This window comes from Calonectris borealis, chromosome 1 (assembly GCF_964195595.1).
Source record: "Calonectris borealis chromosome 1, bCalBor7.hap1.2, whole genome shotgun sequence".
NCBI classification, from domain to species: Eukaryota; Metazoa; Chordata; class Aves; order Procellariiformes; family Procellariidae; genus Calonectris; species Calonectris borealis.
Window position 1 is genome coordinate 207,901,707 of NC_134312.1, and position 14,299 is coordinate 207,916,005.

Below are 14,299 nucleotides of genomic sequence, written 5' to 3' on the forward strand. Positions count from 1 at the left end.
GTGTATCTGCGTGCTTGGGGGCCATTTTTATTCCCAAAGAGGTATTTGGGAATTCAGACAATACAGCCACAGTAGCACAACAGCGTATTGCTTTAATAAAGCCGACCAGCTCCCAGCTATTCCTGCATATATTTCTTCACAGCTCACCTACAGCAACACGCAGAACCTGACGGCTGCCGGGGCAGCAAGGCCAGTACCGGGGGCCAGATCTCGCCGTCGGCCACCCCTGCTCCAAATAGAGGATTCGAGCAAGAGAAGCACCAAGACTCTGGCTTTCCCGGGGAGGAACCAAAGTGCAGATGCTACGTGATGTGCCCTGGACACCCAAGAAGCTCAGGTCAGAGCCCGGAGCTCCTGCACCCCAAGCCTGACCTCGCGTGGTGCACTCGTCCGAGCATGAGAGCGCCCTAGAAGGCACTGCTTGTTTTTCTACCGTCTGTTCCAGAGAAATCCAGCTGGTAGAGGAGCGCAGCGCCGTGATTTATTTGAGAACTCCCTCGTACTCGCCTGAAGGTCTCGCCGCCGGGGGAGGAGGGAGAGCGGGAGGCTGCGCTCCTCGGCGGCTGCTCAGGCGGCGCACCGCCCGCCCGCGCCCCGGCCCGGCACCCAGGTACAGGGCGAGGAGGGGAAAGGGGATTTCCTTGGCTTCCTCCCATGCAAATACCTCCCGCGGCGCGGCGGCGGCGGCGGCCCGGCTCCCTTCCGCGGCCGCTGGGAGGCTCCGCGCCGCGCCCCGGCCTCCCCGGCGCCGCGTCCCCGGCCGCGCGGTGACATCCGCCTCCCGCCCCCGCTCCGCACCGCTCCGCCGACCCGCTCCGCACCGCGCCGCCGACCCGCTCCGCCGACCCGCTCCGCACCGCGCCGCACCGCACCGCACGGAGCGGCAACGGGCAGCGCCGGCTCGGGCACCCGGCGGCGGCGTCCGCTGGAGGCAGCGCCGATAACCCACCGGCAGCCACCCACCCCAGCGGGTCGGGGATGGAATATACAAAAACACAAAGGAAAAGTGGCTGGACTGTTCTGGGTGCAAAATACTGGAAGTTTGTAAGTGCAACTCTCCGTTTGTAATTACTGTCTGAAGAGGGGCTGGCTTTTTTTTTTTTTCCTTTTTTTTTTTCCCCCCGTGCTTTTCTTGAAACTGTACTTGAAACTATTCAGTATCTGGGAGTATAAGGGAAAGTGTGCGAGAGGAGTTCTTTGCCTGGGTTCGTAGCTTGCTGCTTTATTACTAAGGGGGGAAATAAGCACTGAAAGCAATACGGATTTTATCCAGTGGCCGGATTAACTGAAGGCGAAGCGTGGTCTGGGAGTCCACTGACTGACATTGTTCCGGACCGGGGGATCCGTCTCTCTTATTTTTAGAGGAAGTACAATTTAGCGGCAGACAGTTGGACACAGTAATAAGCCGAAGAGCGGCCAGCAAAGAGCGGGCGAGAGAAACGAGAAAGCACAAAGACTAAACTAACCCGAGCCGCCTCCTCCTCCTTCCCCGGCTCTTTATTTGCACATTTACTAAAGACTTTAAAAAAAAAAAACCCAAACCAACAAACCCCACTCAACCAAATCTACGAGATTTTTGGTCCGCCGGGGGGTTTCTCCGTGCCGCCGAGCACGGCAATGCCTTTCCTTGCATAAATTTTCACTTCAAGGAATAACGTCCCCGCTCCCCCGAAATAAAATAAAATCCATAAACCTGCCAAGTCTCACTCATTCCCGAGGGAGATCTCCTTCGTCCAGGGATTCACTTCGGAGGCAGCGGCTCGCTTCATTTTTTTTTCCGCCCTCCCCCCGGCGGAGCCCCCCCGCCCCCCGCCCCGGGCGCCCTCTCCGCCCCGCGGAGCCCCTCGGCGGGGGCTGCCCGGCCCCGACCCCCGCCCCTCCCGCCCGGCCGATGCTGGCACAGCCCTAGCGGCCGCCGGACGCCCCCCCCCCGCCCCGTCCCACCCCCGATCTGTCAACCCCCCGCGGGGCCGTCACCGCCCGGGGGCCGGGTGGGGGTGGGCTGGGGGCGCGGGGCTGACCGCCCTCCGCCCCGCCGCCAGCCCCCGGGCTCGGGCTCCCGCCGCTGCCCCCGCCTCCCCCCCCCCCCGCCTCCATGCGGCAGTGAGGACCGACCCATCCGGAGGGCCAGGACCGGCAGCCAGCGATGGGCGACACGGCTCCCCCCCAGGCCGCGGGGCTGGGGGCCGGGCTGCTGGGGGGGGGCCCGGCGGCGCCCCGGGTGCACAGCGCCATCGTCGAGCGGCTGCGGGCCCGCATCGCCGTCTGCCGCCAGCACCACCTCAGCTGCGAGGGGCGCTACGAGCGGGGCCGCGCCGAGAGCTCCGACCGCGAGCGGGAGAGCACCTTGCAGCTGCTCCACCTCGTGCAGCAGGGGCAGGGCGCCCGCAAGGCCGGCAAGCACCCCAAGGCGGCCGCCGCCGGCGGCTCGGCCGCCCCCGCCGCCGCCGCCGCCGCGCCCCCGGACTACCACCAGCACCTCCTCAGCAACGGCGGCATCAACGGGGAGCAGCCGGCGGGGGAGCAGCGCGCCTCGGCCCTGCTAGCGGTGAGTCACAGCGCCCCCTGCCGGCGGGGAGGCGCCGCGGCGCGCGGCGGTGAGGAGAAGCCCCTGCCCCCCTCAGGCGCCCCCCGCCCCGGTAGCCGTCCCTCAGGCGAGGCGCGAAGGTGGGGCCAGCGCCGAGGCCGAGGCCCGTCCCCGCCCGAGGGTGGTCCGGGGGAGTGTCCGTGGCCGCCCGGCCCGACCCTCTGCGCCTGGCGCCCCCCGCGATGGTCCTTACCAGGTGCTGGGCCCCGCGGTGGCATCGAGGGTGTGAGGGGCGGTGGGAGGTCTGCCAGGCCCGGGGCGGGGGAGCTGAGGGACGCGTCCTCCCTCGAAGGGATTTTGGGACTGCTTGGGGTTTTTTTAAACCAGGTCGTGGTTCTAGAAACGCATCGCGTGCCCCCGCCAGCGCCCCGCCAGCGCGGTGACAGCAGGCATCCCTGAGGAGGGGCACCGGCAGCAAACGCCATCAGCACATCCCCAAGCAGGGGTGAAAAGTAGCGCTAAAGTATCGCCCATGTTCAAAATTGCCCCCCTGCCCCATTTTATCCCGTTCACCGGGGCTTCAGGCAGCTATTTCCACTCGAGGCAGCAGTTTGCTGCCCCGTCCCTCGAACTATGCACGAGGCAGACGGGCAGTGCCGAGAAACGGGAGCCCGTGCGCGCGGTTGCGCTGGGTACCCCAGCGAGCGGCAGGCGCTTGCAGAAGCAGCGCTGCGCGGGAGCGTACAGGGACGTGCTGCAGAGCGACGGTGCCTCACGCCCGGTGCTCCGAGCACCAGTTTCACCAGAAAGGGTCGGTTTGTGATTATCACCGAACGTGTTTTGCCGAGCAGAGTTACAAGAGTTTTCCAGGCACTGCCGCTTTGTAAATGATATGTTGACCTTTTTCAATTGGAAATTGCTCTGAACATGTCAAAGAGGCGAAGCCTTGTCTCCTGTTACTTTATTACCAGCAGTCCGTGTACCTCGCTTTTGAAGGGGTATGCTGCGCTGTGCTGCCTTCCAACTCTTAATTCTCGGCACACATGCGAAATATTAAGAGGAGTGACTGCGTCCTGATAGGCCCGTGGCTGCTATTCGAACGGCTGAAAATAGATCGCTCCCTCCACTCCAGATATCAAACCTATCTTTCTTAGTGCCTGATATATGCTAAAACGGGACCTTTGTGGTTTTTTCTCCCTTCTTACCCGGGAGTTCGCTGCAGTGCGTGGATCGACGTTTGAGGCTGCGTTATTCAGCATCATTTGTGAGGGTGATGATGTAAGCATTAATGCGATAACATTGTGTCTGAGGGGAGTTTAGGCGCTTCGACCTGACTCAGTGTTCAGATTAAATCTCCCCACGTTCCTCGTCACAATCAAGAAAGCCATTATCTTATTTTTCCAGTGTGTATTAATGAAATGCTTTGCACTTGTCTTACGGGGGGAAAAAAAAGGTTTTTGCCTAATAATGTATGTCCCAGAAAAATCCACTTTCTGAAATCAGGGAACAGGCCTGTGTGGGTTTTTTTTTTGTTTTCAGGTTTTTTTACTAGTTGTTACTATTCTTATGAAATAGCTGGAGGCAGCTGTTTGAAAGTGCTAAGTGAAACAACTCCAAAGAACATATTGAAAGATTTTCATCTTTTAAATGCAGAGAGGTTGTCCTTGTTTCTGAAATACTGCTAACACTTGTTAACCTGCTCTTCGCTGGAGAATGCTGTGCACGGCCCTCGCTCCACCTTGCGTGTTGCATTACCTCCCAGATAACTCCGCACATATGTGTCTTTGACAAAGGAAAGGTCTGACACAGTCCCCCTTGTTTTTGCACATGAGCGTTTAGTAATGCTGCTGACAAGGTACGTGACTTCACTGAGCATGACGTTTGGGGCCCTGAACTGTGTTTTGACACTGAAGAAATGCTGGCTCATGAAGCAGTATTGTTGTAATGGTATCACTGCACATCGCTGATCCTCCCACTCTGTGCTTGACACAGACATTCCTCATTTGCTGCTCTGGTAGGACTGCCTAATTAAGGAACAGAGAAAGGCATCGGTTCAAAGTCACGTCTCTGTGTCATGGAGGCACATGTTCCCCTTACCAAGAGCTCCTTAGAACATTGTTGCAAATACTAAAAAGGAAAAACAAACCACACGGTGTCTGAGTAGGATGAATTCAAGTGGCTGAGGGTCATACACCAGGTAGCACAGCATTGTGCTCCTGTTCTTGAAAGTTCAGAGGGCAGGGATGGGCCAGGAAATAATGGGGTCTTGCTTTCGCTCCAGCCATAGCTGGAGGAGGAATTTGCTCTACCAGTTATTCCAAGGGTACTTGAAAGAGGAAGTTACAAGGCAGACCAAGCCTGTTGTCCTGTGCATTACCAATGGATGGGGAAGAGAACCGTCTCTAAGGCAGCAGAATTCATCCTCTATGGAGTGTTTCCCAAGAGGAAATCCAGTGGAAGCCTTACTTGCACCCATGGTGATTCCTTTAATTCCAGACTTCTTGCTAACAGCAGACGGCAGATCTGAGGTGCGCAGGGTCCTGGAACAAGGCGTGGCTCTGAGCTTCAGCTGTGGCAGGTACAGCTCTGGCAGAAGGAAGCACAAGACAGGAGTGTTTGTGTGAGTCTCACACTGAGCATGTGAGATTGGACACATCTCTGACTCCACGGGGGGATTGTAAACTCCACCTGACTTGCTGCAGCTCCACCAGTTAAAAAAAAAATTCCACATAGATAAGCGCGAAGGCAGTCATAGCTCTCTTTGGGGAGTTCTGGCTATCAGGATGCTCTTTGTTCTGCAAAACCAAGATTGTCCCCACGCTTCCTCTCCTGAAAATAGCTGGGTTGTTTCCTTTGCTTTGCAGGTCCCACTGCTCTTGTTACAAGTGCGCCTGCCATGTTTAGTGGCATTGGATGGGTCGTTTACACAGTTGGACTCAAGAGTAAATAACTGACACTCGATAACATTTGAGACGACGTTCACTTGAACATATCAGGGCTTGAACTGGTTATCTGACATTGTTGATATCATTATTTGATAATTATCTTTTCCCAGTGGTCATTTTAAAACCAGCAGAAGGGAGAGTTTTTAGTGGGGTTTGGTTTGGGCTTTATTTGGCAATGTTACTTCGATTTTTGAGAAAGCATCTTTGGCAGAAACATTTTCTAATTGGAGAGCGGAGAGCAGATTTTTTAGCTGGACCAATGGATGTGGGTGCATGTCAAGGAGAAATCTATTCTTCGGGACACGGCTAGGAAAGCTTTTGTACTTTCTGCCTCCTTGCCTTTCCCAAGAGCTGACATTTGTTTATTTATATGGTGGTGTTACTTTTCATGGTGCAGAGTGGAACAGATAAAATATTCTGTCTTTCTTATATACATACATCTATATGTATGTATATGCCCTCCAGCACTTAGCTGTTTATATTATTTATGTTGTATATAAACAGTTAGCTCTGGAGGGCATTCCTCAGTGGCTTAAGCATTGAACTGGTAATACCAAAGTTCTTGCACTGCAGTTTCAAATCTCCGGTGGCCTATTTATTCTTTCGTTCTTCTGACATAGGCTGAGCACTGTTCCTTTTGCTCTGTTCAAGCCAAGAACTCTGTTTCACGGGCATTATTGTATTATTCTGGTCAGGTTCTTTCACTGCAGCCATCGCAGCGGTGGCAACATCTTCTTTGAGTGTGTTACGTGATATTTGTCATCAGTCACAGGTGACTTGTTCTACTTTCACTCATCTCGAAGTTGCGCTGAATTTATCATTATAGAGATTAATTAAAAATATTAAATATATTTTCTGTACTCAGAAGAGTGACCGTAAAAGTGGCCTGCTTCCCAGATGTAGTCTGCAAGCAGGTGAAAAAGAAAATGGAGAACAGTCCCATAAAGACGATGTAGCCAAGGAAGAGGAGAATGGGTTAATTCCTCCTACTCCCCTAAATTGTCAGTACAAATCTGGAAGAGTTAATGGGTTTGTCCCAGTTCCCTGAGGATCACAGTGGAAGACAGGGTTGCCTGACTGGTGCCAAGAGCCAAGTTTGGCTTGTAAAACCTCAAATTAGGCAGTTATTTTACACGGAGATCCTTTAAATGATCATGGAAGCCCTGACTTTGTTTCCTAATAACTTTTTTTTATGATCCACACTGTGCTTGCTGAGGTTTGGCCTCCCCTGTTGCTAGCATTAAAGATCCTCAAATATTTTAAAAGGAAGGATTGTGCTCTGGTATCTTTGGCCCAAGTTTACACCTCCCCCATCTCCCAAGCTCTCTGCTTTGTTTGCTAGTTTGCTATACCCTGGCAGAAATAGCTGCATTTTCTGGTTTTGGACGTACATAACTTTTGGAAGCGTGCTGGAGCAAGCAGTATAAGGTGACCAGCTATGTGGTGAAGTGATGTTACGGTGCTGTGAGCACAGGTGGATTAAAGAACAAACCATTCTGCAAAGATAGGGTGGGATCTTTTGACTAACAAAGTTTGGTGCCAAAGCAATGAAATGTTCTGTTTGTGAGGTGAAGGACCGCTGTCTGCTCCTTGTGCTTCTGCGGGACCAAAGCTGGATTCTGATAAAGACAATTTATGTATCCAAGTCAGGTAAAATGAATAAGTCACATTGCCTTTGGGGGTAGAAAACTTTGACCTGCTGTCATGGACCTGCTGGCTTCCCAGGAGCCATTTGGTTAGGATGGACAGGGGCGCCATTTAAAATCTTTGTTCCCCTTGGCTGTGAGAACGTTTTCCGAACCAAAATCAAGAAGACTCCCTGGAAGCTGCATAAAACCTATATTTAATGAAAAGTTCAGCAAGTGAATTTGTTAAATGTAATGCTAGCGTAGGAGCTGTTTCAGTCCTAGCTCTCCAATCAAATCACTGGCCTCCTTTGAAGCTTTTTAAGCTTTGAATACTTTTAATGAAAGTCTCCTCTATTCTGAAACTGTTTAACAGGCTGTTTCCACCACCAAAGTTTCTGCAGGTAGCGAGCAGAAGAACAGTTTGTCTGCCTGACTTGACACGCTCTCCGAGGCCAACCCATGGGCTTCTTAAACTTCCCTGATTATTACAGCATGTCCTCTGATAGAGCTCTCGCATCCCCTGTGGTACTCAAATTGAGTCCCTTGTGTGTAGCACCACAACAAAGGAGAGTGATATACAGCTTCTGTTTCTCCTGCACTGAGACGTGTGGCTCCAGCAAAAATGTTAGCTGCTCTGTGGGGAAATCTAAACCTTAGAAAGGTACGTCTGAGTCAGAGAAGCTGCTTTGCTGGAACTTTGACTTATGTCACTATTATTACTTCTCCCCTTGCAAAGAACACTGCCTGCAGAAGGCATATGTGGGGTTTGGTTAGCTTGCAGTGACCCAAAAAAACCCAGGAAGGGTTAAGAAAGGCCATAACATGCCTCTCTTCCTAACTGCTGTCAACGGTCCTTTCTACCAAGATACCATCTTCAGAGGCCACTGGTAGTCTGCCTTTCTTATCAAGACTGTTGGCTTATGAAACTGAAACTTCACCCATGTCTCAATACTGGAAAAGAAGGGCTCCATCCTGGTCCCATTGACAACTTTGGGAAGGGTAGTATCTCCACTGCTCCATTTCTAATGCACCTCCTATGTGGTGTAGGAGGAGCTGGAAACTGGCAAGCTGCTCCAGCTAACAAAGCACTGGCACAGAGGTGCCAGCTCTGCCAGTGACCTTGCGCATGTCCCCTCTTTTGCCACTATTTCCCTTCTATGATTGAGGTCTTCAGGTGGCACTGTCTCACTGCCTAGCACATGGGACCCTGGTCTCCTCTGAGGGCCCAGCCCTACATGATAATGACCTGACACCATCACTTCTATGGAGTTCAGGAAGGTGATTAAAGAAACATTAAATTAAAGATTATGCAACACTTTAGAGGACACACAATCAGCTACATGGTACATAGAGAGCTTTAGCCACCTGGCTGCTCCGAAAAGAAGAGGAACAAGGTCTTTGCTCTTTGGCCTCTCTCTGGTGTCCACATGTCAGCGTTCCCCTGTATGAATTCCCAGTGATGGTACTCCCAGCAGCAGTAGGATGAAGCTAATGGGATTCATGACAGGGCTGTGTTTTCAACAAATCTGAATCAGTGGCTGTAAACCTGAAAAGGATCTTACCCATATCACGCTGCTACAGTTTGGAACAGCTTTGAGCAGTGAAAGAGGCAGTGGTCTTGGCTGCAGAAAAGAAGGAGCTGGTGCCAAGTGAGATTTGGATCACTTTTTCAACTTAACAGTATTAAGAGACAGATTTTTTCTGGGTGTTTTTTTTTTTTAGATGAAAGCATAAACTATTTATGCCCCAGATTTCCCATTAAAAGCTTCCTATAGCCACTTGAGAGCCAACTTGTGAATTTGTCATACCTTGTCAAGTTCTTCCAAGAATAGATGCAGGTAATCAATCCATAATTGTACTGAAGTGCCAACACCAATACCTAACATAAAATACCTGCAATTCTCAAGCAACAGTTCTTGGGTGAGCGCACTCTAAACTAAAACCTCAGTGTTTCTACTCTGACTCTAGGATCTATTCAACAAATTACTCCTGTTATTTCACTTCCATAAACCTCAGTTTTCCTTGTGAAAAATACTATTTATCACCTTTGTAAAGTGCATTGAGATCTGATGGTGAGTTTTACGGCTTAGAAGCCAAATTCATTATTGATGGAGCCTAAGACAGGATATTTGAACATTTGCTTTGGCAAAGCTGCAGGCAATGTATATGAGTTGATGGATTCTTCTTATTTGATTTTTGTGTTTTGAGCCTTTGAGGTGCACTCAAATCACGTTTTCAGCCTTTGACCCACAGGTATGAGTACTGGAAATACAAACTCCCAGAGCTGGGTTTTTATGGCACCGCGTTGCCAAGATTCACAATAGAAGTGCAAGATGTGGCAGTGCCCTTTCTTTTTAGGAGAGAAAAGCATCTCCCAACTTTTCATTCATAATCATAAATGTATGCTTCGTATTTTCTTGTTTTACCTGCTCTTGATTCTGCATCAGTTTGTATTCAAATTAGTCTCCCAATTAAGTCAGCTGTGTCAAAGCACTTAATGTACTTGACGCTCCAGCAAACTGGGAGCAAAATGGGAGTGGAACTGAGAGCATATACGCAAGTCATCTGCTCTCTGTCGAGGCTGCAGCTGCACCCCAGCACTAGCAGGTGGGAGCCACCTTGTCCTGCATGTGTTGCCTCCCATCTGGTAGTAATGGAGAAAGGTTCATGTTTATGGCTTGGGATGGGAGAAAGACTCAGAAATATTGCTTAATTGAATAACTTACACAAAATTCCAACACACTTCCTGAAAAATTAGAATTTGTTTTTAATTTGAAAATACCTCACGCCCTGGCCTCACATACAGGTGTTGGCATTTCCCTGAAGAAATTCCTTTTGTTGAGAAATGGCTCCTGTAGCTATTTTCATAGAATCATTAAGGTTGGAAAAGACCTCTAAGATCATCGAGTCCAATCATTTTTATCTGTGTCACTCAGTTATAATTCTGATGTGCTTGCAAACCCAGCTGAATCAAGGTGCAGAGAAATTAGTACCAATTAGAAATGGGCATGAAAGTGCTTCTGACACAGTGAGGAAGCAGATCTTGCAAACCCATTTACCTGCTGCCTGAGCCTGAAGCTGGCTGAAAGACCCGGTAAGATCCTGGACTAACAGATGACACCCCAAGAAGGTTCATCGTGGCTATTCTGTTTTGAAACAAAACATGCTATTGTGCAAGAGTCATCCCTGTGGTACCCTGGCTTTATTACTCTGCAGGCACCTCCCTAGAGTAGGTGTTATACAAACACCCAGTGAGAACTGTGCCCTTCCCTGCATACCTTAGGGCCTCAAGAGACAAGATAGACAAAGAATGGAAGGAGGAACAGAAGCACAGAAAGGTCAAGCGTCTTGCCCAGGGTCAAACAGCAGGTCAGTGGCAGAGCTGGGAACGGAGCCCAGATTTCCTGACTTCTAGTCCAGCACTCTATTAATCATCTCTTTGCTTTGTGTTCTGCGGCCTGTTACTGTCCATAGGAAATGTGAGGACGAGTTTCCAACAGCTTCAGAGTTACTTCTTAGTTTTGGAAACTATTGATCATTAGCACACTATTGAGATAAAGAGGTCATGTACTGGACATATGCATTAGAGGATTCAGAACTAACTCTAGGTATCGATTTCATTCCAGGACACTGAAAAGCCGTATTTCATAATCCCAAACTTTTCTTCTAAGTCAGATTTTTTAAGCCTTTTTTCCCTTACATTGTGTACAAAGTGGTTTGTTTTTAGAGTTACTCATCACAGTTGAACTCCTACATTGGTGCTTGCCCTATAAATTATTTCTTCCTTGAAAACGAGTTACAACAGTTATTTAGTCAGCAGGGCTTTCCTTCTCCATGGAATTTACCAATGAAACAGTCAGAAAACCAGAGTCAACAATCCTGAGACACTTGTGATTCTTACTTATTTTCATTCCTCACCATACGATGTATTCAGTTTTCAAAGTCTTTCAATGGAATTATCTTGATCACAAAGTTAATTATACCTGTGAGATTTTTTTTTCTTCCCAAAAATTTTGACTTGAGGCAAAACTCTGGCTACCGTGGTAATGACTTATTGAGAGTCTCTTGTAAACAATAGTATAATCTCTTTCTTATAGTCATGGCAACAGTGTTTGAGCAATGAGCTTACTGAACACAATGTGCACTGTCTCCACTGAATAGCTGTTGCAGCGCTGAAGTGTATGCTGCTCATTTTCAGAGGACTCAGGGACATAAATTATTCAGCAAAACAACACCGCTTCATAAAGCGTCTTTGAAATTGTTGTATTTTGTACTAGCCAAAGAAGGATGCTTATGGGTGCTGATGGGGCTGTGTTTAATTACAACACGACAGTGTACTCTTTGGGCCAGGTCTGCTCCCACTGAATTTAAGGGTGTCACACATTTGAGGACTGTGTTACCTGTCGGCAGGGTCATGCTTCTCCTGGTAATGTTTGCCACCATGTGAAATCCCTAACATGGAGGGCAGAATGGCTCAGGAGGATGCATCCTGCACATATGCATGGTATGAGAGGTAGCGACTAGATGCAGAAGGAGGTATTTGTTTTGATGAACAAGGGGTTAACTCCAGCAGGGCCGATCCCTTCCTTGGCCCAGAGGATCACCTGGATTCCTGTTCAGTGGGTTGGGGAGGCACCTTGGAGAGTGGATGGCTTCACAGGAAGCTTCAGAGTTGAACCTCAAGACAAGGAGTTGCCTCTGATTTTTCTGTTTATTTTGTTTTTACAGCTCTCTCATTCAAGTAACTAGACCTGAAGGAAAGACCTTGTTGGCAACAGTTGTTGTTTTGGGATGAGTCATTCCACCAGATTTCAGAAATGCCACCCCAGTGACAGTTGGCAAAAATGCTGCATGGGCTGTTCAGTTTATGTTTTTCACTTTGGAAAATCAGACCATTTGTTTAGGGCTCTGTTGCTTTAGAAACCATCCCCAGACACTCCAATTTCCTTCCTTTCCTTTCCTTTCCTTTCCTTTCCTTTCCTTTCCTTTCCTTTCCTTTCCTTTCCTTTCCTTTCCTTTCCTTTCCTTTCCTTTCCTTTCCTTTCCTTTCCTTTCCTTTCCTTTCCTTTCCTTTCTTTTCCTTTCTTTTTCTTCCTTTCCCTTCCCTTCCCTTCCCTTCCCTTCCCTTCCCTTCCCTTCCCTTCCCTTCCCTTCCCTTCCCTTCCCTTCCCTTCCCTTCCCTTTTTTCCCCTTCCCTTTTTTTTCCTTTCGCCTGTTTCCCCTTCTCCTCTTTCCCTCTCCTTCCCCCCAGTTTTTTTTTCCTTTTTTCCCTTCTCCTCACTGCTACGATATCTCAACATCTGAGCTTTTGAGTCTCGATTCTGATCTGACTGGCCCCTCCTGAAACCACCTATGGGAAATACTATGGACGTGGCACTGTGGAACATCAGCCTAATGCAGGATCAAGCTCTTTATTTCTGGTCATTACGCTAGTTTATAGTCAATTATTTTGTTTTCCAGAGAAATGCATTCTCTCTGCTTCTCTGAAAGCTTTTGGTTCGACATCCTTCCAAGCTAGATACACTTGGTTTTCAACATGGGGCTGCTTACCTCTATGGCCCAGTTCCCGGAAACAGTTATGCATGTGCTTAATTGTGCACACATGGGTAATCACACTGAAATCAAGATGTGTAGAATTAAGCAAGTCTAGAAGTATTTGCAGGGTTTGGTCTTTGTTCAACAAACAGGCCTCAGCCTGGCTGAAATCCACGACATGCTACAAAGAAACCGAATTCAAAAGTAAGTAGCGTATTAATTATCAATTGGCTTATTTCCTTAAACCAGTTAATTCTCTACTTTTAAAAACTGCTTTCCATTTTTCCTGCAAATCCAATTGCCCTTCCTTTCACACTCATTTTTCCTCCTCACTGCTCAACTCTCAGCAGACCTGAGCTGCCAGCCACATGATCCCCTTTCATAATGATTTGAGTTCCGATGTTTCTTTTTTCCTACCAACTTTGTGTATTACCATAATGGTTCCTAGGACATATTTTGGCCAGCTTTTAGGGAGAGAGAGTCACAGTGTTTCAGACCTTCATTTCCAAGTGCAGTATTAAATATAATCCTCATAATTATAGTACTGCCACTTGGACCACTGTAGTTCAGGCTATGTCAATATGTCGTCAAAAGCTCTCTTTCTCAGGAGCTGGAACTCAGTCATGTTGATTGAATTGAAATTTGATGGCCAGCAGCTGCAAACACACTCTGGCCCCATCCCCCCGCCTCCCTGCTTTTTTTTCCTTTTACCACAAAATCCTCTTGCTTTCCATCAAAGTCGTGAGTTTACAGAGCAGAGATAATGGCTGATTCCAGACTAAGTTATTCTGAGCCACCCCTTTGGGTAAGTCTAGACTGTCCTTCCAGGGGTGCCCTGAGGCAACCCGAAGGCCCGATCTGCTGTCTGTGCCGATGGTGAACCTGAGAGCACAGCCCCAGGTGCAGCGTGAAGGCCATCCTCAGACTACACATAACTATCCTCCATGTTGGAGCTCTTAGGGTGCCATCAGTGTTGCAGTCGGCAGCTAAGGAAGCTGTAGACATGCCTGGGCTGAAGTCTGTGAGGCTCCTGTGTGAGCAGGGCTGGGAGCACCGCAGTCCTCTCCCCTCTTGTCGCCTTGGTCAATCGCCATACAGACCTCACTATTCATCTAAGCAAAGGCATCAGAACCAGGGTAATTCCCAGCAGCAGTTTATACTGCAAGTTTAACATGCTTTTTAGCCCTGGGGGAAAAAAACAGCTTTGAACTGGGGAAGAAAAAAAAAATTGGTATCCAGTAGTTTTATAACACGATCCTGTCATTTTTGGTACTTAAAAAACAAAACAAAACCCCAGCATTCATAACACGAGATATTCAGGTTTTAAAAAGTGCCACTTGCCAATATACAGTAACTACTTTTCATAAGGCCCTTTAGTCCATGTATTTACAGGTGGACCAGAATAGCTCTGCAGAAGTTAATCCAGTCCCTTGAGTAAATAGTATGTACTTCTAAAACTTTCTATATATACCTACCATATGTAAGGCCTTTGGCATACATTTGTACCACACACAATACTTCTGAGGGGCTCTGATAGAGCCAGGATGGCTAGTGAGGTCGATAACCCCCTTGCTAGTGTACTGGATGTGTGTTCATTCTGTCAAGTCCGTGAAGGGTAACTGCATTTGGATGACTGGTATGTCGAAAGCACTGTTTGCTGAAAC

General features: G+C 48.9%; 1 protein-coding gene across 1 annotated transcript in view; it reads left to right on the top strand.

The window, feature by feature from the left end:
* Positions 1 to 2,146: 2,146 nt before the first annotated feature.
* Positions 2,147 to 14,299, top strand: part of MAML2 (mastermind like transcriptional coactivator 2) — a 217,716-nt gene continuing 205,563 nt past the window's right edge. Inside the window, exon 1 of the mRNA XM_075140113.1 lies at positions 2,147 to 2,548. Coding sequence (XP_074996214.1) covers positions 2,147 to 2,548 — 402 coding nt within the window. The remainder of the gene's footprint in view (positions 2,549 to 14,299) is intronic.